The sequence below is a fragment of the Mobula hypostoma genome, chromosome 17, assembly GCF_963921235.1.
Source record: "Mobula hypostoma chromosome 17, sMobHyp1.1, whole genome shotgun sequence".
NCBI classification, from domain to species: Eukaryota; Metazoa; Chordata; class Chondrichthyes; order Myliobatiformes; family Myliobatidae; genus Mobula; species Mobula hypostoma.
In genome coordinates this window covers 14,694,985-14,719,566 of record NC_086113.1, presented here as the reverse complement: position 1 = coordinate 14,719,566, position 24,582 = coordinate 14,694,985, and the positions used below count along the sequence as shown (strand labels likewise).

The 24,582-nt window shown below is 44.4% G+C and overlaps 1 protein-coding gene across 1 annotated transcript in view; it reads left to right on the top strand.

Moving 5' to 3' along the window:
- srd5a1 (steroid-5-alpha-reductase, alpha polypeptide 1 (3-oxo-5 alpha-steroid delta 4-dehydrogenase alpha 1)) overlaps window positions 1-24,218 on the top strand; it is a 42,400-nt gene extending 18,182 nt beyond the window's left edge. The window contains exons 3-5 of the mRNA XM_063069591.1: window positions 16,066-16,167; window positions 16,255-16,405; window positions 23,429-24,218. Of these exons, the coding sequence (XP_062925661.1) occupies window positions 16,066-16,167; window positions 16,255-16,405; window positions 23,429-23,495 (320 nt within the window). The 3' untranslated portion in view covers window positions 23,496-24,218. The remainder of the gene's footprint in view (window positions 1-16,065; window positions 16,168-16,254; window positions 16,406-23,428) is intronic.
- Window positions 24,219-24,582: the final 364 nt, after the last annotated feature.

Sequence of the window (24,582 nt, the reverse complement as noted above, 5' to 3'; positions counted from 1 at the left end):
ACCCCATCTGTTACTTATTTTTATACACACATTCTTTCTCTCACTCTCCTTTTTCTCCCTCTGTCCCTCTGAATATACCCCTTGCCCATCCTCTGGGTCCCCCCCCCACCACCCCCTTGTCTTTCTTCCCGGACCTCCTGTCCCATGATCCTCTCGTATCCCCTTTTGCCTATCACCTGTCTAGCTCTTGGCTCCATCCCTCCCCCTCCTGTCTTCTCCTATCATTTTGGATCTCCCCGTCCCCCTCCAACTTTCAAATCCCTTACTCACTCTTCCTTCAGTTAGTCCTGACGAAGGGTCTCGGCCTGACACGTCGGCTGCACCTCTTCCTAGAGATGCTGCCTGGTCTGCTGCGTTCACCAGCAACTTTTATGTGTGTTGCTTATACGAATAACCACCTTCTGTAATTATTTTCTTCAGTTCTGCTGGAAACCTTTCGGCAGCTTCAGTGTCAGCCGAAGCACTCTCTCCAGTAAACATTAAACTATGAAGCTGCCCTCGCCTCAGAAACCGATCAAACCACCCGTGACTACCTTTAAGTTCCACTTTCGCAACACTTTCATCACCATCGGCCAGTGCTTTCTGTTTCAGCTTATTAAAAAGACTGACTGATTTCTCCTTAAGTATAAGATAACTTAAAGGAACACCACATTTTGTACACCCATCAATCCACTCAAGCAATAGACTTTCCATTTTATCCATTACCGGATGCCGACTAAGAGAGACCACTTTGCTACGAGCAGAACCAACAGTAACATCGGCAGCTTTCAAGGTTTTTTCTCTCTGTGTATAAATAGTGCGAATGGTGGATGCAGGCAAGTTCAACGCGCGGACAATGTCCTTGCTTCGTTCACCACGATTGAAAAGCTTAATTATGTCTAGTTTTACGCTAAGTCTAACACCCTTATGAGCTCTTTTAGGCTTTTCTGATACCTTAGAACTCATCTTGCTAATGGACACACAAAATAAATCGAGATAAAGCACGTGTTTAAGCAATGGCGGCTAGAATGCAGTTCCGGGGGAGGAGCTTGGCTGCTCGGGGCAAGCGCTGCTTTTTTGTCGCACGTCCCCATTTTTCGCACGCTGCCTTTTTCGTAACAGTGAAAAAACCTTCTGTTAGCGAAAACGGTACAAATGTGGGTCTTTCGTAACAGTGAGGTTTCATAAAGCGAACGTTCGAAAAGCAGGGGACACCTGTATTTGGAGTCCCTCAGAATGATGGATTTAATTAGTTAGATGTTGCTACGAATGGTCTAAGAAGAAAAGGTAATTGAACTTGTAACAAAGAGCAGGACAGATGGTTAGTGCAATTGATAAAACTAGTTACCTAACAACATATCACTTAATCAGAATCAGGTTTAATATCACCAGCATATGTTGTGAAAATTGTTATTAAATTTGATCTGCAATGACCTACTATTTTGCCCTACATAATTTTAGCAATGTACTCCTCTGTTATGTTAGAATTGGGCCATCCTTTACATTTTGCAAAAATGCATGTATTGATTTGAAATTTAAATGGATGGTCTGAATTTATTTAACTTACTGTTTTTCCTGGGTTGTGATCTTGGCCTACTGTTTTGAGCAGTAAGGTGAGGAACATCCTAAAGGACTATTTTACTTTGGGCTCTAATTACATTAATGTGGCTTGAGGCAGTTTAAGCAATCTAGGGAAGCCAAGGGAAGTCGATTGTGGTTTCTCTACTGACAAACCTGCTGGGAAGAGGAGCTGGGGCCAAGAGAAGCCAAGGTATTTGAGTGAACATTGATATTAATATTTTAAACGCATGAGGAATCTTTGGAAATCCAGTTTCCATTCCCCCGTCTGACACCGGATTATTCTTCAGACTGTGTGACAGAGATCATCCAGGTGCCCTATCACACAGTTCCTGTTCCCACTCACCAGCCAGTCACAATGCTTCACTGATCATTATTGTAGAAGCCTTAGAAAATTCTGAAGTCTTCAGCTTGCCCCTAGTTAAAGTCAGCCCTACAATATCTTTTTATACAAGACTCTTTCTCATGGCAACCTTTAAGGAGCAAATTACATTTCATACTTGTAAAGTTTAAAAATTGTTTAAATTTATTGTCATTCAACTGTACACATGTATACAGCTAAATGAAACAAAGTTCCTCCAGACTGAGGTGCACACAGTATACACAGTTCAAAGTACATTATCAAAGTATGTATACATTGTACAATCTTCAGATTCGTCTCCTTCCAGGCAGACACAAAACAAGAAGCCCAAAAGGACCATTTAAAAAAAAGACCCAACAACACCTAATGTGTAGAGAAAAGAAAAAAAAACTCATGTAAACAATAAAAGCAAGCAAATAAAATATGTATAACTCAAGCACAATACATTACCACAAATAAATTAACAAATAATAAGGTGTGTTTACATCACAAGTTTTAAAAAGTGAACAGCATAATACTACTGGTACTTTATACATGGTAAGACCAGGGTGGTGGCAGTGAGTTCAATGGTCTCACGGCCTGGGGGAAGAAGCAACACACATCAAAGTTGCTGGTGAACGCAGCAGGCCAGGCAGCATCTCTAGGAAGAGGTACAGTCGACGTTTCGGGCCCAGACCCTTCGTCAGGACTGAAGAAGTTGTTTCTCATCCTAAGAGTTCTTGTCTGATAGGGTGTCAAAGAGATTGCTAGTTGGATGGAAGGGAAGATTACTCATCATTCCTTAATTGTTTCTCTTTCAATTTTTAATGTTGTTGTTGCCATAATATTGTAACAATTTCCTTCTGCTTAATTTACCCTTGATCCCAAAGGAAATTGCAGTGTCACAGTAGCATTACAGATATACAATGTTCGAAGAGAAGTAAGAAGAATAAATAAGAAAATGTTTCCTTAACCAGTCTAACAGGAGGGGGTCATCACTTCCCTGGCTATAGCTTGATTCATTATAGAGCCTTTTGGCTGAGGGTAAGAATGACCTCGTATAACACTCTTTGGAGCAGAGCAGTTGTCTTAGTCTATCACTGGAGGTGCTCCTCTGCAGCCAAGGTGGCATGCAGAGAGTGAGAAGCATTGTACAGAATGCCAGGATTTTCCGTAGGGCCCTCTGTTCTACCACAGCCTCCAGTGTGTCCAGTTTGACTCCTATAACAGAGCCAGACTTTCTAATCAGTTTATTGAGCCTGTTGCTATCACCGGTGTTGATGCCACATGGAGATTGTACTGGCAACAACTGACTGGTAGAACATATGAAGGAGTGGCCTTCGTACTCCAAAGGACCTCAGTCTCCTCAGGAAGTAGAGGCAACTCTGGCCCTTCTTGCACACAGCCTCTGTGTTGGTGCTCCTCTCCAGTCTGTCCTCTAGGTGGACCCCCAGGTACTCGTAGGTCCTCACCACATCCATGTCCTCATCTTCAATGGTGATAGGGAGCAGTGCAGGCTTAGTTTTCCTAAACTCCATCACCATCTCCTTTGCCTTACTGATGCTGAGCTGCAGATGATTCAGCTTGCACCATTTGACAAAGTCCTCCACCAGGGATCTGTATTCATCATCCCGTCCTCCCTTTATATACCCCAACTATTGCTGAGTCATCAGAGAATTTCTGCAGATGACATGACTCAGTGTTGTATTTAAAGTCCGACGTACACAGGGTAAACAGGAAGGTAGCCAATACAGTCTGCTGCGGACCCCCATTGCTGCTTATAGCCATGTCTGACGCACAGCTCTGAAGCTGCACAAACTGTGGCCTGCCAGTCAGGTAGTCCATTATCCAGGATACAATGGAAGTGCTGACCTGCACTGATTGGAGCTTTCCCCCAGCAATGAGGGCTGTACGGTATTGAAGGCATTTGAGAAATCAGAAAATATGATCCTCACAGTGCTGCCCTACTTATCCAAATGGGAGTAGGCTCTGTTCCGCTGGTAGGTGACAGCATCGTCAACTCCAATGTGCTTCTGGTAGGCAGACTGCAGGGGATCAAGGACTGATCTGACCAGGGGTCGGAGGTGAGCCAGGACCAGCTTCTCTATGGTCTTCATGATGTGTGGGGTCAGGGCCACTGGACAGTAGTCATTCAAGATTTTCAGCCAGTCCTTCTCGGGTACTGGGACCAGACATGATGTTTTCCACACAGTCAGGACCGTTTCCAGGCTGAGACTCAGATTGAAAATGCTCTGGAGAACTCCACACAACTGTTCAGCACACTCCTTCAGGATCTTCAGGTTCACACCATCCGGTCCCAATGCTTTGTCATGTCGGAGTTTCGCCAGAGCCCTTCTCTCCTGCTCCGTAGTGAAGGTGAGTCCATGTTGGCTGGGAAATTGGGGGAAGATGGGGGCTGGGGAAGGTGAAGATCGGGACAATAGCAGTTGGTACGTGGAACTGCTAGTGCAGAACACTGATGTTCCACACCACCAGGTTCAAGAACCACTACCTCCCTTCAACTGTTCGGTCCTTGAATCAACTGGTACAAGATCACAGGAGTTTAGCAACACTATCGCCACTAATGACTTTGTGCTAAATCAATATTTTTGTTCTAATTGTGCTTTCCCATCAACTTTCTGTACAATTCATGTTTACTTTGTATTTTCCTTGTGAATGCTGCGGTGTTGCAATATTTACTTTGACTCTCAAACAAGAGAAAATCTGCAGATGCTGGAAATCCAAGCAACTCTCACAAAATGCTGGAGGAAATCAGCAGGCCAGGCACCTATGGAAATGAGTACAGTCGACGTTTTGGGCCGAGACCCTTCAGCAGGGGAAAAAAAGATGAGGAGTCAGAGTTAGAAGCTGGGGGGAGGGGAGGGAGAAACACGAGGTGAAAGGTGAAACTGGGAGGGAAAGGGGTGAAGTAAAGAGCTGGAAAGTTGATTGGTGAAAGAGATACAGGGCTGGAGAAGGAAGAATCTAATAGAGGACAGAAGGCCATGGAAGAAAAAAAAGGGGGGGGAGCGGAACACCAGAGGGAGACAATGGGTAGGCAAAGATATAAGGTGAGAGGGAAAAAGGGGGTTGGGCAATGGTGAAGGGGAGGTCATTACTGGAAGTTTGAGAAATCAATGTTCGTGCCATCAGGTTGGAAGCTACCCAGATGGAATATAAGGTGGTGTTCCTCCATCCTGAGTGTGGCCTCATTGAGACAGTAGAGGAGGCCATGGATAGACATGTATTGGAATGGGAAGTGGAATTAAAATGGGTGGCCTCTTGGAGATGCTGCTTTTTCTGGCAGAAGGAGCATAGGTACGCAGTGAAGCAGTCTCCAAATCTACGCTGGGTTTTACCGATATGCAGGAGGCCACACGGGGAGCATCGGACACACTATATGATCCCAACAGACTCAAGGTGAAGTATCACCTTGCCTGGAAGGACTACTTGGGGCCCTGAATGATAGTGAGGGAGGAGGTGTAGGGGCAGGTGTAGCACTTGTTCCACTTACAAGGATAAGTGCCAGGAGGGAGATCAATGGGGAGGGATGAATGGATAAGGGAGTTGTGTAGTTTCCTGTGGAAAGCAGAAAGGGTGGGTGGGTTGGGGGGGGGTGAGATGTGGTGGGATTCCAAAGGAGATGACAGAAGTTATGGAGAATTATGTGCTGGATACGGAGGCTGGTGGGGTGGTAGGTGAGGATAAGAAGAACCCTATCTCTGGTAGGGTGGGGGGAGGATGGAGTGAGAGCAGATTGCGTGAAATGGAAGAGATGCGGTTGAGGGTGGTGTTGATGGTAGAGGAAAGGAAGCGCCTTTCATTGAAGGAGGAGGACATCTCATTTGTTCTGGAATGAAAAGCCGCCTCCTGAGAGGAGATGTGGCAGAGACGGAGGAATTGAGAGAAGTGGATGGTGTTTTTACAAGTAAAGGGGTGGGAAGAGGTATAGTCCAGGTAGCTGAGAGAGTGTGGGTTTCTAATAGATATCAGTAGATAAGCTGCCTCCAGAGAAAGAGACAGAGACACTTTGCGGACAGGGAGGAAAAATCCAAGGGATTTCCAGAGGTTTGAACCCTATTTTAGCATCTATCCCACAGACAGACAAATTGAAGTTACATTGGGGAAGATTCAAACAAGAGGGCATGGGTTGAGAATTAGAGGACAAAAGTTTAGGGGTAACATGAGGGGGAACTTCTTTACTCAGAGAGTGGTAGCTGTGTGGAATGAGCTTCCAGCAGAAGTGGTTGAGGCAGGTTCGATGTTGTCATTTAAAGTTAAATTGGATAGATATATGGACAGGATAGGAATGGAGGGTTATGGGCTGAGTGCAGGTTGGTGGGAATAGGATAGGGTAAGAGTTCGGCATGGACTAGAAGGGCCAAGATGGCCTGTTTCCGTGCTGTAATTGTTATATGGTTATATATTGTTCTCATAAAAGTTGCCGGTGAACGCAGCAGGCCAGGCAGCATGACCTGCTGCGTTCCCCAGCAACTTTTACGTGAGTTGCTTGAAATTCCAGCATCTGCAGATTTCCTCGTGTTCACATTGTTCTCTTCGCCTCATCATTGAACACAGCATAAAGCTGAAGGCAAAGTGGTAACACAGGAGATGAAAGGCATTTGCAGCACAGTAGGTGGGGGGTTTGCTAATTTAAAAAAGGTTATTGATGATTTCACACCGATTTGAACATTTGAACCACAAAGGAGAAAATCTGCAGATGCTGGAAATCTGAGCAACACACACAAAATGCTGGAGGAACTCAGTAGGCCATGCAGCATCTATGGAAAAAAAGTACAGTTGACATTTTGGGCCGAAACCCTTTGGCAGGACTGGACTGGAGATAAAAAGCTGAGGAGTAGATTTAAAAGATGGGGGAGGGGAGAGAGAAACAGCAAGTGATATGTGACACCTGGAGGGGGAGGAATGAAGTAAAGAGCTGGAAAGTTAATTCCCAGCATCCCAGCTATGCCTGTCTGTTTTGTCAGCTACCTGGAACAGTTTATGTTCCAAGCCTACACTGGTGACCGTCCCGCACTTTCCCTACGCTACATTGACAACTAGTCGTTGACTTCATCCAATTTGGCTCCAACTTCCACTCTGTCCTCAAATTCACCTGGTCCATTTCTGACACCTTTCCCTTTCTATACCTCGCTGTCTCTATTTCTGGAGACAGTTTACAAACCCATGGACTCTCGCAGCTACCTAGACTACACCTTGTCCCACCCAACCACTTATAAAAACGCCATCCCCTTTTCTCAATTCCTCTGTCTCCGTCACATCTGCTCTCTGGATGGGCCTTTTCATTCTCGAACGAAGGAGATGTCCTCCTTTTTTCAAAGAAAGGGGCTTCTCTTCCTCCAGCATAAATGCCGCTCTCAGCTGCACCTCTTCCATTTCACGCACGTCTGCTTTTACCCCATCCTCCCTCCATCCTACCAGGGATAGGGTTCCTCGTCCTCACCTACCACTCCACCAGCTTTTGTGTCCAGCACGCAAGTCTCCGATACTTCTGCCACCTCCAACTGGGTCCCACCAGCAAACACATCTTTCCCTTCTCCCCCCTTTCTGCTTTCCGCAGGCATCGCTCCCTAAGTGACTCTTTTGTCCATTCACTCCTCCCCACTGATCTCCCTCCTGGTACTTATCATTGCAAGTGGAACAAGCGCTACACCTGCCCCTACACCTTTTCCAGGGCCCTAAACAGTCCTTCCAGGTGAGGTGATATTTCACCTGTAAGTCTGTTGGGGACATATACTGTGTTCGGTGCTCCCAGTGTGGCCTCTTGTATATCGGTGAGACCTGACAAAGGTTGGGACACTGCTTCGCTGAGCATCTACGCTCCGTCTGCCATAATGAGCGGGATCTCCCAGTGGCCACCCATTTCAATTCCACTTTCCCATTCGGATATGTCCATCCATGGCCTCTTGCACTGCTGTGATGAGGCCACACTTAGGTTGGAAGAACAGCACCTTATAATCCGTTTGAGTAGCCTCCAACCTGATGGTATGAATGTCGATTTCTCAAACTTCTGGTAATGCCCCCCAAACCACCCCCACCCCGTTTTCCATTTCCCATCACCTCTTCCCTCTCTTGCCTCATCTCACCAATCAACTTCCCAGCTCTTTACATCCCTCCCCTTAACAGGTTTGACATATCACCTGGTGGCTCTCTCTCCCCTCCCCCACCTTTTAAATCTACTCTTCAGCTTTTTTTTTCTCCATCCTGCTGAAGTGTTTCGGCCCGAAACGTCGACTGTACTTTTTTCCATAGATGCTGCCTGGCCTGCTGAGTTGATCCAGCATTTTGTTCATGTGTTTGCAACAAAATTTAAATACTACTGACCTAGTGATCACACATCTTTGGACTTTGTTCATACGGTTTCTCCCCCAACCACTAGTACTGAGTGAATGACACACTCGGCTTGCTATTCTGTTGAAGATTCGGTCTGGGAAAGGTCTCTAGCTCCATCATGGGCACTGGCGTCCCCAGCATCCAGGACAGCTTCAGAAATGTGATGCCTCAGAAAGGTGGCATCCATCATTAAAGACCCCGATCGCCTAGTATATGCCCTCTTCTCATTGTTACCATCAGAGAGGAGGTCCAAGAACCTGTGTGTGTGTATACACACACACACACACACAGACGTGTTTTCAGGAACCTCCCACTTCTTCCCCTCCGCAGTCAGAATTCTGAATGGACAATGAACCCATGAACACTTACCCTGTATTTTTTCTTCTCTTTTGCACTACTTGTTTAATCTTTTATTTAATTTAATTTTATTTAATCTGTATATATGATTTATTGGAATTTATAGTTTTTAGTATTATGTATTGCAATGTACTACTGACACAAAAGAACAAATTTCAGGACATATGCCAGTAATATTGTTTCTGATTCTGAAGTTTTTTGATGATGCAAAGCCTGAGCTTACTTCAACCATTTACTTTTGTAATTGATAGAAATTAATGTTGCAACATTTGATTCAAGATAACTTAGAAGTTCTTTTCTAAACTGTGCAATTATTGTGGCCGTTTTTTTAATTGTAGAAATTATTTGACTTGAGTCGTTGTTAATGTGCTGAAGTATATCAGGAAGGTAGTAGACTGGAATGTTGAAACGCTAAACAACGAGTTTTTGGAAACATTGTAGGTATCAAAATGTGAAACAAGTTGTCTGCTGAGCTCAAAAATTCACTAATGTACGCTCTGCTTAAGAGACTGCAAAATTAATCCATGGTTGAGAGAGAAACTGAGAGTGGGTTAGATAATTTTACCCTTGTGAGTATTTGTTAAAAGGGTACTGCATGTAAATGGTTCCTCATTATTCTGGAGCTGTACATTGCAATACATAATAAAACTATAAATTACAATAGGAAGTACATATATATCTAAGTTGTGCAAAAAGATAGGAAAAAAATAATGAGATAGTGTTCATTGTCCATTCAGAAATCTGAGGAGGGGAAGAAGCTGTTTCTGAAACATCGAGTATGTGTCTTCAGGCTCCAGTACCTCTTCCTTGAGAGTAACTGTGGGAAGAGGGCCTGTCTTTGACGATGGAGGTCCTTAATGAAGGATGCCACCTTTTTGAGGCCTTGCCTTTTGAAGGTGTTCTTGATGCTGGGAGGTTAGTGCCCATAATGGAGTTGGCTGAGTTCACAACTTTTTGTAGCTTTTCCTGATCCTGTGCAGTGACCCCTCCGTACCAACCTGTTAAAATGCTCCGCACGGTACAGCTACAGAAAATAGCAAGAGGCTTTGAGAGTGTTGAGAAATTTGAAAGAGAGAGAGTGTGTGTGTGTGTTTAACATACTCAAGGTTTGATTTTTAAGCACATTGTTTCACCAGTTCTGTGGAACAAAACTAAAGGGAAGCTAACCACTAACTGGTTACATCATGGCCTGGCATGGGAAACCACAACGCTCAGGAACAGGAAACTCTTCAGGAAGTGATGGATCTAGTCCAGCCCATCACTGGAAAACCTCACATCTACAAGGAGTGCTGCCACAAGAAAGCAGCATCCATCACCAAGGACCCTGCTCATCCAGGCCATGCTCTCATTGTACTACTTCCATTGGGCAGGAGATACAGGAACCTCAAGTCCCACACCACCAGGTTCAGGAACAGTTATTACTCTACAACTGATGAGACCATCAGGCTCTTGATCAAGCGTGGATAACTTCAATTACCACTGCTCTGAACTGTTTCTACAACTGACAGACTCACTTTCCAGACTCTACAATTCATGTTCTCAGTACTACATATATGTAACCCCCTGGGAAAGGTTTCACTGCTAACAGAGTGGTCTTTCTGTAGAAGCAGTGTCTGGGTTATTATATTTAGAGGTTATGGGTGCTTTGAAATGTGAGCCGTCCAATGAGGGCAGAGTGTTTTTGTGTTGTGTGCCTGACACCAGTGTGAGCTGGGTATTTTGTTCGGCGGGAGATGAAGAAAGAAGACGCTGGGGTGAACCAGTCATAGGATACGAACCGGTGAGAGACCCGTTTGTTCGAGATGGATTGTGAGCGACGTTCAGAAAGTGGTGTGCGCTTGCACGCGGACCGAGGGCCCAGCACGTGAGAGATAGACAAGTTCAAGATGAACTCCAACTTGTGCACATTTGACTGTTTAATTATAACGGGCCCTTTTTTTGGTTTTTTTTTCTTCTTTCTTTGGTTAAGTAAGATTCATAAATTTAATCCCTTTAATCGTATTCCGTGTGCTGTCTGTTATTTCTTGGCACTGAGTTGTAACAGGGTAGCAATTACACAGCATCCCCACAAACCAGGGCTTGTGTCGGGAGTGCCATCTCAATCTCACGGGTTTTGGTGGGACAGGAGTTTGTATTCCCTAGATTTATGCAGCCAAGGAATCCAGGAGTTTCTTATTTTTTTATTTGAACAGTTAGTCTCTTCCACATTGGTTGTTTATCAGGATTTATTTATGTATAGTTTTTCATAAATCTGTTGTATTTCTTTATTTTCATGAAAATGAATTTCAAGGTAGTATATGTAACTTATAGTTACTCTGATAATAAATTTACTTTGACTTTGAGTCACTTGAGGACTGCAGTTAGCAATCCATCAATAGGAAGAACCATTTGTGGTACCCTAGATTAATAACAATGCCCTATTATCGTGGTTGAAATTGCAGGGAGCACTGGGACCTCCACGAAGAGTAAGAAGTCTCTGTCTCTATCACAAAGAAATGAATGCTGTGAGTGAGATACTGTAGACGTGGTCTCGGTGTTCTGACAACACCCACACTCTTCTTGTGGCCACCAGCTGACTGTAGCTATTCAACCATAGCAGCTGTCTCCTGCAAATATATTCAAGGTTGTTTAGATTGAAGATTCAAAATTGTTTAATGTCATTTCCAGTACACAAGTGTAGAGGAGAATGAGATAATTGTTACTCTGGATCCAATGTGGCACAAAAAATATAATGAGATAAAGAATACAATAATAAAAAAACACAATAAATATAAATACATACATAAGGTAGCCTATACAGATAGAGAGATAGCATGTCCATAAAGTGACGCTAGGCACAGGAGCGCTTCATAAGGTGGCTCTAACAAGAAATGATGAAGTATTGGTAGTGGGGGTGGGGTGGGGGGAGGTATTGATTAGCCTTACTGCTTGGGGAAAATAACTGTTTTTGAGCCAATTGGTCTTGGTATGGATGCTATGTAGCCTCCTCCCCGACGGGAGTGGGACAAACAGTCCATGAAAAAGGGTGGGATCCTTCATGATGTTACTAGCCTTTTTCTAGCACCTTTCTGTATATATGTACTTAGTGGTGGGTAGGCTGGTGCTGGTAATGCATTGGGCAGTTTTGACTACCCATCGCAGAGCCATCCTCCGGCATTCCAAAGACGTAGGGACAGTAAGCTCTCTGCATGCTCTGTTGGCACTGGAAGCATGACACTTCTGGGCTGCCCCAGGCACCTATTCAAACTGTGTTGGTCATTTAAGCAAAATGATGCAATTCACAGCGTGTTTCGATGTACATGTAACAAATAAAACTAGTCTTTTTCTTGCCTTATCTTTTCAACATGTGGTGGTGGCATCCGTTAGTCTCGCGAAACCACAGATCTGTGCCTGGAAAGTCTATCCGTGTTTTGCCGTTGCGGTGAGGCGACACTGGAGTGTCCTCTCCAGGGCGCAGGCCAGGGCAAGGTTGTATGGAAGACCGGCCGTTGCCCATGCTGCAAGTCTCCCCCCTCCACGACACTGATGTTGTCCAAGGGAAGGGCAAGGGCCGATACAGCTTGGCACCAGTGTTGTCGCAGGAGTTGCCAGAACGAGGTTGAAGGCAACGTTGGACTGCCTTAGGAACTCCAGCTCCGGATTTGTCCTCAGGGTTTACTCCCGAAGCCTTTCCCATGAGTGGGTATGGCCGCAAGGCAGCAGAGGTTTGAAATTAGAGTTTTCCCTCCCTTAGGTGGATTGCCTTCCCAGGCTGACGAGCTCCATCTACCCGCATTTCAACATGTAAACCTCACACAACTATCATGAGAGTATAAAATGATGACAAGTGTCACTTTAGCTTAGAGGAGGAAACCAGAGCACCTGGAGGAAGAAGGTACAAATTCCTGACAGACAGTGGCAGGAATTGAACCCGCTCGCTGATCGCAGGCATTGAAAAATGTTACGCCAATAACTACGCTATCATGCTGCCTGTAACCACATAACAGTTTCCTTCCATGGCCCAAAGACATGCTTGTTTTTAGGTTTGTAGGTGTCTGAAAATTGTCCCAAATATTGGTGGGTGGTGGGGGAATCAGAGGTGTTATTAAGCATGTGGAGAATAGAGGCCACAGACTGATAAGTGGGGGAATGGGATTGATGGGAATACTCTGAGATTTGATGGGCTGAATACCCTCCTACATGTGGGAAGGAACTATTCAATGAAGAGATTACAAAGGTGAATTACTGACAAAGCCATGTTAAGAGTTTAGATTAAAGTTTACATTGTGAATGTCTTGTAAAGGAATTGTAGAATGTTAAATTCTTTTACCTTGTTTTTCTGGCTTGTGCTCTGCGCCAGGGCAATTGTATCATAAAAATTGGATAACAGGGATTGAGTGCAGTCATTGGATGACTAAATAGCTTTAATGACTGGATAGGTTGCCTCAGGTCAGTAGTTGAGCCTGCTGTCGTCTAGCTGAACGAAACGGGCTCCTGTTCGTTGTGATGTAACTGGTACCTGGTAGTTTCCTTAGGTGAACCTCACTTGTGGAGACAAACGTAGCTTCTGTCAATGTTATTTGACTGTAATGAAATAGATATCTCGGGCGTTATGGGCTCAAGCCTCTGTGATGGCAAGGGAAGTAAAAAATATTATCATAGCTGCTTTTGCAAATTTCTACAGGCTGTACCCAACATGTGATTAAGTTATTCTTCCTCAACGTGATTTTAGGGGTGGCATGGTCGTGTAGCAGCTAGCATAACGCTATGACAGGGCAAGCAACCCGGATCAATTCCGCCAACGTCTGTATGGAGCCTGTACGTTCTCCCCGTGACTGCATGGGTTTCCTCCCACGTTCCAAAGATGTACGTGTTAATTGATCAGGTGGATGTAACTGGTGGGCGTGGGCTCGTTGGACCAGAGGACCTGTTACTGTGCTTTTGCTCAAATGTTGTAGACTGAGCATTGTTCATGCTGCAGATTGATCTTGAGCTGCTGTGGCTTCCACGTGATGTGGATGGCTAGTGTTCTATAGTGCGTTATCCGAGTAACTTCCACTGGAGACGATGAAATCCACAATGCACTGAGCGCTCCGTGCAAGGTGCCAAGGAAGAAGGGGTGAGTGAGCCTTCATCACCCGAAAGCAAGGTGTCTGTATGGTGTGGTCAGAGAAACGTACCAAATTCTGTAAATTGCCTGAGGATGAAGAGAGGAATGAGAGGTGATCTCAGTGAAATGATCAAGATTCTTCTGGGGCCTGACAGGATAGATGCAGATTTAATATTACACCAAAAAGCAATGTCTCAAAGCTGGGGTCTTGGTATTCATCCGGAGTTAGTGAATCCTTGGAATTCTGAACTTGGTATGTTCAGGAAAGATGGAGGAACTGTTTGTTATTAAGGCACGATTTCCCAACCTGCCTTTCATGGACCCCTCGGTTAATGGTAGAGTACCATTGCGTGAAAAAGGTTGGGAACCCCTGCGTCAAGGGAAACAAGAAATATGGGGTTAGTGCTAGAAACAGATGGTGAGGAGAATGATTAGCATGAACTTGGTGAATGGAAAAGCAGGCAAAGAAAACCAAATGGGCTTCACTGGTTTCTGTTTCTTGTGTTATCTGCTGCTAAATCATATTGATATTGCTTTCAACCTGAAGGTCTGTCAGATTTCAACTTCAGATTGTAAATATTGAAATGATAAATCACTGGCAACAATGGATTGACATCAAAAAGAGTTAGATAGAGCTCTTAAAGAGCAGAGTGAAGGGATATGGGGAGAAGGCAGGAAAAGGGTGCTGATTGTGGATGATCAGCCATGATCACAGTGAATGGTGGTGCTGGCTCGAAGGGCCAAATGGCCTACTCCTGCACCTATTGTCTATTGTCTATAAATCCGGAAGTAGAATGCCATTGATGTGGCTGCTTCAAAGTGCCGCTGATGTGTACACTTCTTCATTTCACATAATAGAGCAGCTCCCCCTATCAACTCATCTGAGTTAATATGGGGGCTGCAGTGGCTAAAACAGGAAAGTCTGTTCAGTTATTTATTTATTTAGAGGTACACACAGTACCAGGCCCTTCTGGCTCAACAATTACATCCATGTGACCAATTAACTTACTAACCCATATGTCTTTGGGATGTGGGAGGAAACAGTAGCACCCGGAGGAAACCCACATGGTCACAGGGAGAAGGAACAAACTCCTTTCAGGCAGCAGGAATTGAACCTGGGTCACTGGCGCTGTAATAGTCATAGTCATACTTTATTGATCCCGGGGAAAATTGGTTTTCGTTACAGTTGCGCCATAAATAATAAATAGTAATAGAACCATAAATAGTTAAATAGTAATATGTAAATTATGCCAGTAAATTATGAAATAAGTCCAGGACCAGCCTATTGGCTCAGGGTGTCTGACCCTCCAAGGGAGGAGTTGTAAAGTTTCATGGCCACAGGCAGGAATGACTTCCTATGATGCTCTGTGCTGCATCTCGGTGGATTGAGTCTCTGGCTGAATGTACTCCTGTGCCCACCCAGTAAATTATGTAGTGGATGGGAGACATTGACCAAGATGGCATGCAACTTAGACAGCATCCTCTTTTCAGACACCACCGTGAGAGAGTCCAGTTCCATCCCCACAACACCACTGGCCATATGAATGATTCTGTTGGTGTCTGCTAATAGCGTTAGAGTAACTGTTACACTACCATACGATTCAATATAAAATCACACAAAATGAGGTCAAGCAAGTTGGGATTAACAGGTAAAGAAAAGAGACAGGAAGATACTTCTATTAATAACAATAATAGCTAAAATCAGAAAAAAACAGATTACATGATTTTAAATATAACTATTTGGTGACAGATGTTACTCAGCAGTAGTTAGTAGAACATGCACTGTCAAAATTTACTTGAATAGACATGATCTAATATTTTCTGGCATCAGTGTCCCAACTTTATACTTGATATTTGAATGGTGAGTCTCAGTGGTGTTGGATGAAACTTCGAAAACTTGCTGCACTTTATATACTTGATTTAAGATGCTAATCGTTGCCATCTTGTTGTTACTGTATATTGATGGTGAATCCTGATAAATTCCAAGCTAAATGGGTTGGATTATGCTCAATAGCCCACACACCTACCAGAATCTGACTTGCAACTCATTTCTCACTTGCAAGGCACAATGTGAAATTAGGGAGAGCAGAGGAGAGCTGACTCCAGACGAGCATTGTCCATAAAAGTAGTATTGTCAATAAACAAACCTGGCCCAAAATTCAACATTTTAATTGTACAATAAGCAAGTAGTTTCAAAATACATTGGGTCTGCTCTTAGCCCGATGAAGCAACAAAAAGGTCTATGTTCTAGTTTGCTATAGAAATACACATTCTCTTTGTTTTTTCTTGCCAACTAAAGCCTTATTTATCTCTCAAGTAGCATAGAAACTGTAGGGAGTTAGTGTTACATATGAACTCTTGTTTTTAGGCTCAGCTGTCTGGTTTCTTGGATTGTTAGTGAACCTGCATTCTGACAACATACTTAGAAACCTGCGAAAACCTGGTGAAACTGGATACAAAATCCCACAAGGTGAGTGTTTTAGAAAAGTAGCAATTAAAGCTTTCTAATAAATTATTCTGAATATCTCCAAATAATTTCTTTGAAAATTTTTTAAAGGAGGACTGTTTGAATACGTGACCGCTGCCAACTTCTTTGGAGAAGTAGTTGAATGGATGGGGTTTGCTATAGCCTGCTGGTCACTGCCGAGTACAGCATTTGCTATATTTACCTTTCTCATACTTGTTACTCGGGCTATACAACATCATCGGTAGGTTCAGTTTAAAATCATTACCGTACTTGTTGCTGAATTTGATTTACTTTAATTGACAGGTTAATAAGAATGCAAACAGGCAGGAAAAAGTTAAGTGAGAGAGACCATGACCATGAGATTCTGCAGATGCTGGAAATCCCAGAGTAATCCATACAAACTGCTGGAGGAACTCAGCAGATCAGAGAGCATCTATGGAAATGAAGATTCAAAAACAGTTACTGCCCCTTCTAAACAAAAGACATTGACTATACTCACTTGCCCATCCCTTGATGTTCCCACAACCAATGATCTCACTTTAAGGACTCTGTCTTGTTATTTATTGCTATTTATTTATATTTGCATTTGCACAGTTTGTTGTCTTCTGCACTCTGGTTGATCTTTCGTTGATCCTGTTATAGATTTGCAGAGTGTGCCCACAGGAAAAATGAATCTCAGGGTTGTATGTGGTGACATATATGTACTCTATAATAAATTTACTTTGAACTTTATACTTTACACGATCGACGTTTCGGGCCGATGCAACTTCATCAGCAAGAGAGATGAGCTTTATTTGTCCCATGTATGTCCAAACACCACAACATGCCGTGAAATGTCTCATTTGCCTCCATGACCAGTGTAGTCCGAGGGTGTGCTGAGGGCAGCCCACAAGTAAAAGTCAAAATCCAAGTATCACCGTGCTTCTGATGCCAACATAGCATGCTTATAACTTACTACTTATTAACCCTAACCATATGTCTTTGAAAACGCACAGTCACGGGGAGGGTGTACAGACTCATTACATACAGCGGCGGGAATTGAACGTTGATCTCTGGTGCTACAAAGCTGCTACGCTACCATGCCAAACACATGTCAAAGTACATTTATTATCGAAGTATGTATGCAGTACACAACCCTGAGGTTCGTCAGGGACAGCCATGAAACAGAGAACCATGGAGCCCGTTCAAAGAAAAACCACCCCCCACCCATTGTGTAAAAAAAAAACCAAATCGCACAAACGGCAACATAGGAAAAAAGGCGAGTGAAAAACACTGAGTATGAAGCGCAAAGTCGAAAATCAAAAGGGTCCAGGCGTAATCAGTTCAGCTCAGTTTGTTGTCTGTAGGCTGCTCCGATCAAACTCAGAAACATATATTGTCGTTATTACTCTATGTTTGTGGGAGCATTGTCTTCGGCATCATGAGGAGCTGCAGCAGGCACGTTAAGTGGGAGAAGACACGGTTTCAGCAATTGCCTGCTCTCTAAATTTCAGCTTAGTTCAGAGAAAAGCAGTTTGATTTCTTGATATGCAACACCATCTCCTGATTAGGAAGCTGCCTTTGTGCGTTATTTTCGACAATCCCAGTTGGGTTGCGTTATATATAGAACATAGAAGAGTATAGCTCAGGAACAGGCCATTCAGCCCACAATGTTGTGCTGAACCAGCTAAAAAGCTAATCAAAAACACCCAAACACTAATCCCCCCTACGTACACCATATCCATATTCTCTCCCCCCACCCCATCTTCCTGCATCCATGTGCCTACCCAAACATCTTGTAAAAGCCTCTAATGTATTTGCCATACCAGACAGTGCGTTCCAGGCATCCGTGACTCTCTGAATAAAAAAAAACTTACCCCTCACATTCCCCTTGAACTTACCCCCTCTCACCTTTAATGCACGCTCTCTGGTATTAGATATTTCAACCCTGGGAAACAGATACTCTCTGCCCACTCTATCTATGCCCCTCATAATCTTATAAATCTCTACCCGATCTGCCCACAGCCTCTGCCACTCTGGAGAAAACAACCCAAGTTGATCCAGCCTTTCATGATAGCACACGCCCTCTAAACCGGGCAGCTTCCTGGTAAGCCCCTTCTGCACCCTCTCCAAAGCCTCAACATCCTTCTAATAGCGGGGCAACCAGAACTGTACACGATACTCCAGAGCTTTATGGAAGTTGCAACATAACCTCCTGACTTTTGAACTCAAATACCTAGTTTCTGACGCCAAGACACAAATAATTAGGTTCTAACACCAAAAGGCCAATGACTTCCACAATCAAGAGAAAATTCAACTGTGATAAGACTGCTGAACGGATCCTGACCCGGATCTGGGCCATACCCTCCAAATATCCGGACCTGCATCTCGGTTTTTTTTTTGCACTAACTTACTTTCCATTTTTCTATTTTCTATTTATGATTTATAATTTAAATTTTTAATTTACTATCGATTTGTAATCCAGGGAGCGAGAAGCGCAGAATCAAATATCGCTGTGATGATTGTACGTTCTAGTATCAATTGTTTGGCGACAATAAAGTATAATGTGTCTGCAGATGCTGGAAATCCGAGCAACATACCCAAAATTCTGGAGGAACTCAGCAGGCCAGGCAGCATCTATGGAAAAGAGTAAACAGTTGATGTTTTGGGCTGAAACCCTTTGGAGGACTGGAGAAAAAAAAGCTGAGGAGTAGGTTTAAAGTAGGTTTAAAGGTGGGTGGGAAGAGGGGAGAGAGAAACACCAGGTGATAGGTGAAACCTGGAGGGGAAGCGATAAAGTTAAGAGCTGAGAGGTTGAATGGTGAAAGAGACAGAAGGCCATGGAAGAAAGTGAAAGGGGGCAGGGGGAGAGGAGGAGCAGAGGTAGTCCATGGGTGGGCAAGGAGGTAAGGTGAGGGAGGGAAAAGCGGATGGGAAATGGTGAAGGAGGGGGTAGGGTTGGGGGCATTACTGAAAGTTTGAGAAATTGATGTTTATGCCGTCAGTTTGGAAGCTACCTAAACAGAATATAAGGTGAACTGTTGCCTGACTTGGAAGGACTTTTTAGGGCCCTGGAGGAGGTGTAGCACTTGCTTGGCTTGCAAAGATAAGTGCCAGGAGGGAGATCAGTGGGGAGGGGTGAATGGACAAGGGAGTCGCGTAGGGAGTGATCCCTGTGGAAAGCAGAAAGGTGGGGGGGAGGGAAAGATGTGCTTGGTGGTGGGGTATCATTGGAGGTGGCGGAAGTTTCAGAGAATTACGTGCTGGACATGGAGACTGGTGAGTGGTAGGTGAGGTCGAGGAACCCTATCCCTGGTGGGGTGGCGGTGGGGGGGCTGTAGAGTAAGAGCAGATGTGCCTGGAATGGAAGAGATGCGGTTTAGGACAGCATTGATGGTGGAGGTAGGGAAGCCCCTTTCTTTGAAAAAGGAGGACACCTTTTTTTTAGAATGAAAAGCCTCATTCTGAGAGCAGATGCGGTGGAGATGGAGGAGCTGAAAGAAGGGGATCGTGTTTTTACAAGTAACAGGGTGGGAAGAGGTATAGTCCCCGTGGCTGTGAGAGTCTGTGGGTTTGTAATAGACATCTGCAGATACAGTAAGCTGTCTCCAGAGACAGAGACAGTGAGATCGAGAAAGGGAAGGGAGGTGTCGGAAATGGATCAGGTGAATTTGAGGGAGGGTGGTAGTTGGAGGCAAATTGGATGAAGTCGACGAGTTCAGCACGGGTGCAGGAAGCAGCACCAATGCAGTTGTCGATGTAGTGTAGGAAAAGTGCGGGATGGTCACAAGTGTAGGCTTGGAACATAGATTGTTCCACGTAGCTGGCATACGACCTATACGAGTACCCATGGGTACCCCTTCTGTTTGAAGGAAGTGGGAGGAGCCTAAGGAGAAATGATTTAGAGTGAGGATAAGTTCTGCTAAGCTAGGAGGAGAGTGGTGGTGGAGGGGAACTGATTGGATCTGGCGTCCGGGAAAAAATGGAGAGCTTTGAGGCCGTCCAGGTGGAGGTGTACAGGGAATGGACATCCACAGTGAAAATAAGATGATGGGGGCCAGGAAACTTGAAACCCTTGAAAAGATCAAGAGTGTGTGCGGTATCACGGATGTAGGTAGGAAGAGACTGAACCGGGGGGGGGGGGGGGAGAATGAAAGAGATTTGAGGTATGCCGATATGAGTTCAGTGTGGCAGGAACAAGCTGAAACAATGGGTCTATCTGGACAAGTGGATTTGTGGATCTTGGGTAGGAAGTAGGAATGGAAGGTGTGGGGTGCTGGAACTATGAGGCTGGAGGCGTTGCATGGGAGATCCCCAGAATTAATAACGCGGTGATGGTGTGGGAGACGATGGGCTGGTGTTCCTCAATGGTGTCCTGTTTGAGGGGTAAGAAAGAAGAGGGGTCTGAGAGTTGGCGTTGGGCCTCAGCAAGGTAGAGGTCAGTACGCCAGGCTCCTACAGCACCTCCCTTATCTGTGGGTTTGATGGTGAAGTTGGGATTGTTGTGGAGAGCAGAGCGTTCGGAAGGAGTGAGGTTGGAATTGGAGACAGGAGTGTTGAATTCTAGATGGTTAATGTCCCATCAGCAGCTGGCAGTGAACAGGCCCAGAGCAGGCAGAAGCCCAGGGCGAAGTGTCCAGGAAGAGAAGGAGGCCTGAAGGTGAGAGAAGGGGGTCATCAGTGTGGGGTGGGGAGTCCTTGCCAAAGAAATAGCCTCGGAGGTGGCGGAAAAAGAGGTCAGCGTTGCCATGGCCGCGGAACTCAGAGGTGTGAGTGCAGAGGGACAAAGGTGAGGCCTCAGGGAGGGGATGTTGAAGACTCGGCATGGATAAGAGCTGGGATCAGAGGGGGGAAGGGTGTTGGTAGTGTCTGAGGGGAAGGGAGGTTTGGAGTGTTTGGGGATGGTGCTGTGAGAGGAAAATGGAGTCTCTGAGGACCCAATAGCTGGCGGTGGGACCTGAGGGAGACGGGATTGAGGAGTGGCGGTGGGGAAATGGGAGACGGGTTCCAGTGGCAGCGCGTGAAGACCCAGCCTGGAGGTAAAGGCCAGAGTTAGAGTTGGAGGTTGCTCAGTTGGCTCTTCGGAGGTGTCCGAGGTCGTTGGAACCCACATTGATGGTGGTGGAGTCCAGGTTTTGAATCTGCTTTGAATTGTTAGAGAATTGAGGTCAGCAACAGGGATCGCGGTCTGGAGACATCCAGGCCTGCTGACGTTGGAGACAGCAGGTTCTGTGGTCTGTAGAGGAACGACCTTCCGATCCTTGCAGGACATGAAAAAGTCACGTCCTCCACAATGACTGCTCAACATGCATCAGACCAGAACATAATTAATGCTCAGAAACACGAAAATGCTGGAGGAACTCAGCATGTCAGGCAGCATCTTTGAAGAGGATTAAACAGTTCATGTTTTTGGCTGAGACACCTCATCAGGACCGGAAAGGAAAGGGGAGGAAGTGAGCTTCCCCCTCCTTTTCCAGTCCCAATGAAGTGTCTCGGCCCAAAATGTTCCACTCCACAGATGCTGCCTGACCTGCTGAGTTCCTCCAGCATTTTGTGTTGATACTCAGGATTTCAAGCATCTGCAGAATTTCTTGTATTCTTCTTAATGCTCACTTGTAATGAGGAGGAATCGCGGCACAATGTTCTACACACTTTCTAGTTTCTTTGGGCTTTAAATATAGCATTTATTTCTTTCTGAAATTTTCCTCAATCTTGTTCAAACTTTATTTTTGAGTTCATTTTTCAGCTACTCTTTTCAATCTTGCCGGTAATGCAGCGTTATTAACCTTGGAAATTTTTCCATGTTCCTCAACTGTAAATTTATGCGCTGAGTAGTCTAACTTTTCCATTTTGATGTAAATGATATTTTATAAAACCTTCCAAACTACCATATTACATTTAAAGCAACATGTACAAAATGCTGGAGGAACTTGGCAAGTCAGACAGTATCTGTGGAGGGGAATAAACAGTCAATATTTTGGGCAATCCCCCAGCGTTTTGTGTGTGTTGCTCAAGATTTACAGCATCTGCAGAATCGCTTGTGTTTAGCATTCGATTTAGATCCATGTTGCCTTTTGCTTTGTAGTCATATTTCAGTTTTAAGTAGAACTAGTGCTAATTAGAGTTTGAATTTATTTAGTACATTTGAATTATTCAAATTGTTTAACACTGCGGTTACCAAAATGGGACGCACAAACTCCCCTTAGAGGACAGAGGTTGTAAATATTACAGGAGCTTCAAAAGATTTATAATATTATTGTACTACTTTAGTTAGAAAGATTATAAAAAGGTAAAGGAAAGTAATACATACAACACACACAAAATGCTGGAGGAACTCAGCAGGCCAGACAGCATCTACGGGGAAAAAAAGTACAGTCGATGTTTCAGAGAAGGGGCTCAGCCCAAAACATCAACTGTACTCTTTTCCATAGATGCTGCCTGGCCTGCTGAGTTCCTCCAGCATTTTGTGTGTGTTGCTCTGGATTTCCAGCATCTGCAGATTCTCTCCTGTTTGAGAAAGTAATACAAGCTGGTTTTCCTCCAGTAAGACAGGTTACCTATGGATAACTTCACTCACCACAGCTCTGAACTGATTCTACAACCTATACCTCACTTTGAAGCTCACGTTCATGAAGCTCATCAGCTCAGAGCTCGTGTTCTCTGTACTTTTTTATTATTTGTACAATTTGTATTCTTTTGCACATTGGTTGCTTGCCAGTCATTGTTTATGTATAGTTTTTAGTAAATTCTATTTATTTCTTTATTTTTCTATAAATGCCTGCAAGAAAATGAATCTCAAAGTAACATATATGTATTTTAATAATAACCTTTACCAAGGTAGCTCTAACACCATGAAAGGGCAGGCATGTCACATCAAAACAACTGCAGATGCTGGAAATCTGAAACAAAAACGGAAAATGCTGAAAATATTCAGCAAGGCAGGCTGTACTTCTGGGAGATATAACAGTAAAATGTTTCGGGCTGAGACCCTTTGTCGGAAATGGAGATAACTAGCTCGTTTGCAGTTCCGACAAAGGGTCCCTGACCTTCGGCATTGACTCTGTTCATCTTTCCATGGTGCCTGACCTGGTGAGCTCTTCCAGCCTTCCTGTGACTTCATTAAGCATTTATTTCAGAAGGGTTGTGATCATTCAAACGGATTCAGAATCAGCTGGCCAAAAACGTGAAGGAAAGTACTGTAAATAATGTCCAAATACTGGAAATTGTTATAAAATATTTCTGTTGGTACTGTTAAAATGTATAATAATTTATCTTTTCATTGCAGGTGGTATCTGGAAAAGTTTGAAGATTATCCAAAGACGAGAAAGATTTTGATACCTTTCATTTATTGAAATAATCAATGCATCCGATAGATTAAAAAGTTAGAAAGAGAATAATTCGAACCTTGAACTTGGGTAAAGGCACTGATCACGGCTGAAAAATGAGACTTATCCATTGGTTGCAGATTGGTGATAGCCAGTTGTGAAAAGTCGTACAAAACAGCAAAAGTTAAGAGCACCTGCCCCCAACGTTTAATATGATGATTGCTAATTTCAACTCCTCTTCTGTGTCACTTCCACCTAGCCGCCAATTCCCTGATTCTTTTATGGTCGGCCATTTTGATTCCACTTCCCATTCCCATTCTGATATGTCAATCCATGGCCTCCTCTACTGTCGAATGAGGCCACCCTCAGGTTGGAGGAACAACACCTTTTATTCTGTCTGGGTAGCCTCCAACCTGATGGTATAAACATCGATTTCTTGAACTTCTGGTAATGGGCCCCCCTCCCTTCACCATTCCCCATTTCCATTTCCCTCTCTCACCTTATCTCCTTGACTGTCCATCACCTCCCTCTGGTGTTCTTCCCCTCCTTTTCTTTCTTTCTTCCATGGCTTGCCTATTAGATCCCCCTTTCTCCAGCCCTGTATCTCCTTCACCAATCAACTTCCCAGCTCTTTACTTCATCCCTCCCCCTCTCAATTTCACTGTCACGCTTGTGATTCTCCCTCCTCTTCCCCACCTTTTAACTCTACTTCTCAAAGTTGCTGGTGAATGCAGCAGACCAGGCAGCATCTCTAGGAAGAAGTACAGTCGACATTTCAGGCCGAGACCCTTCGTCAGGACTAACTGAAGATAACTCTTCCTTCAATTAGTCCTGACGAAGGGTCTTGGCCTGAAACGTCGACTGTACTTCTTCCTAGAGATGCTGCCTAGCCTGCTGCATTCACCAGCAACTTTGATGTGTGTTGCTTGAATTTCCAGCATCTGCAGAATTCCTGTTGTGTTGTGTGAACTCTACTTCTCATCTTTTTTTCTCCAGTTAGCCCGAAATGTCAACTGTACTCTTTTCCACTGTGTGTGCCTGGCATGCTGAGTTCCTCCAGCATTTTGTTTGTGTGTGTGTGTGTGTGTGTGTTGCATACATTTCCAGCATCTGC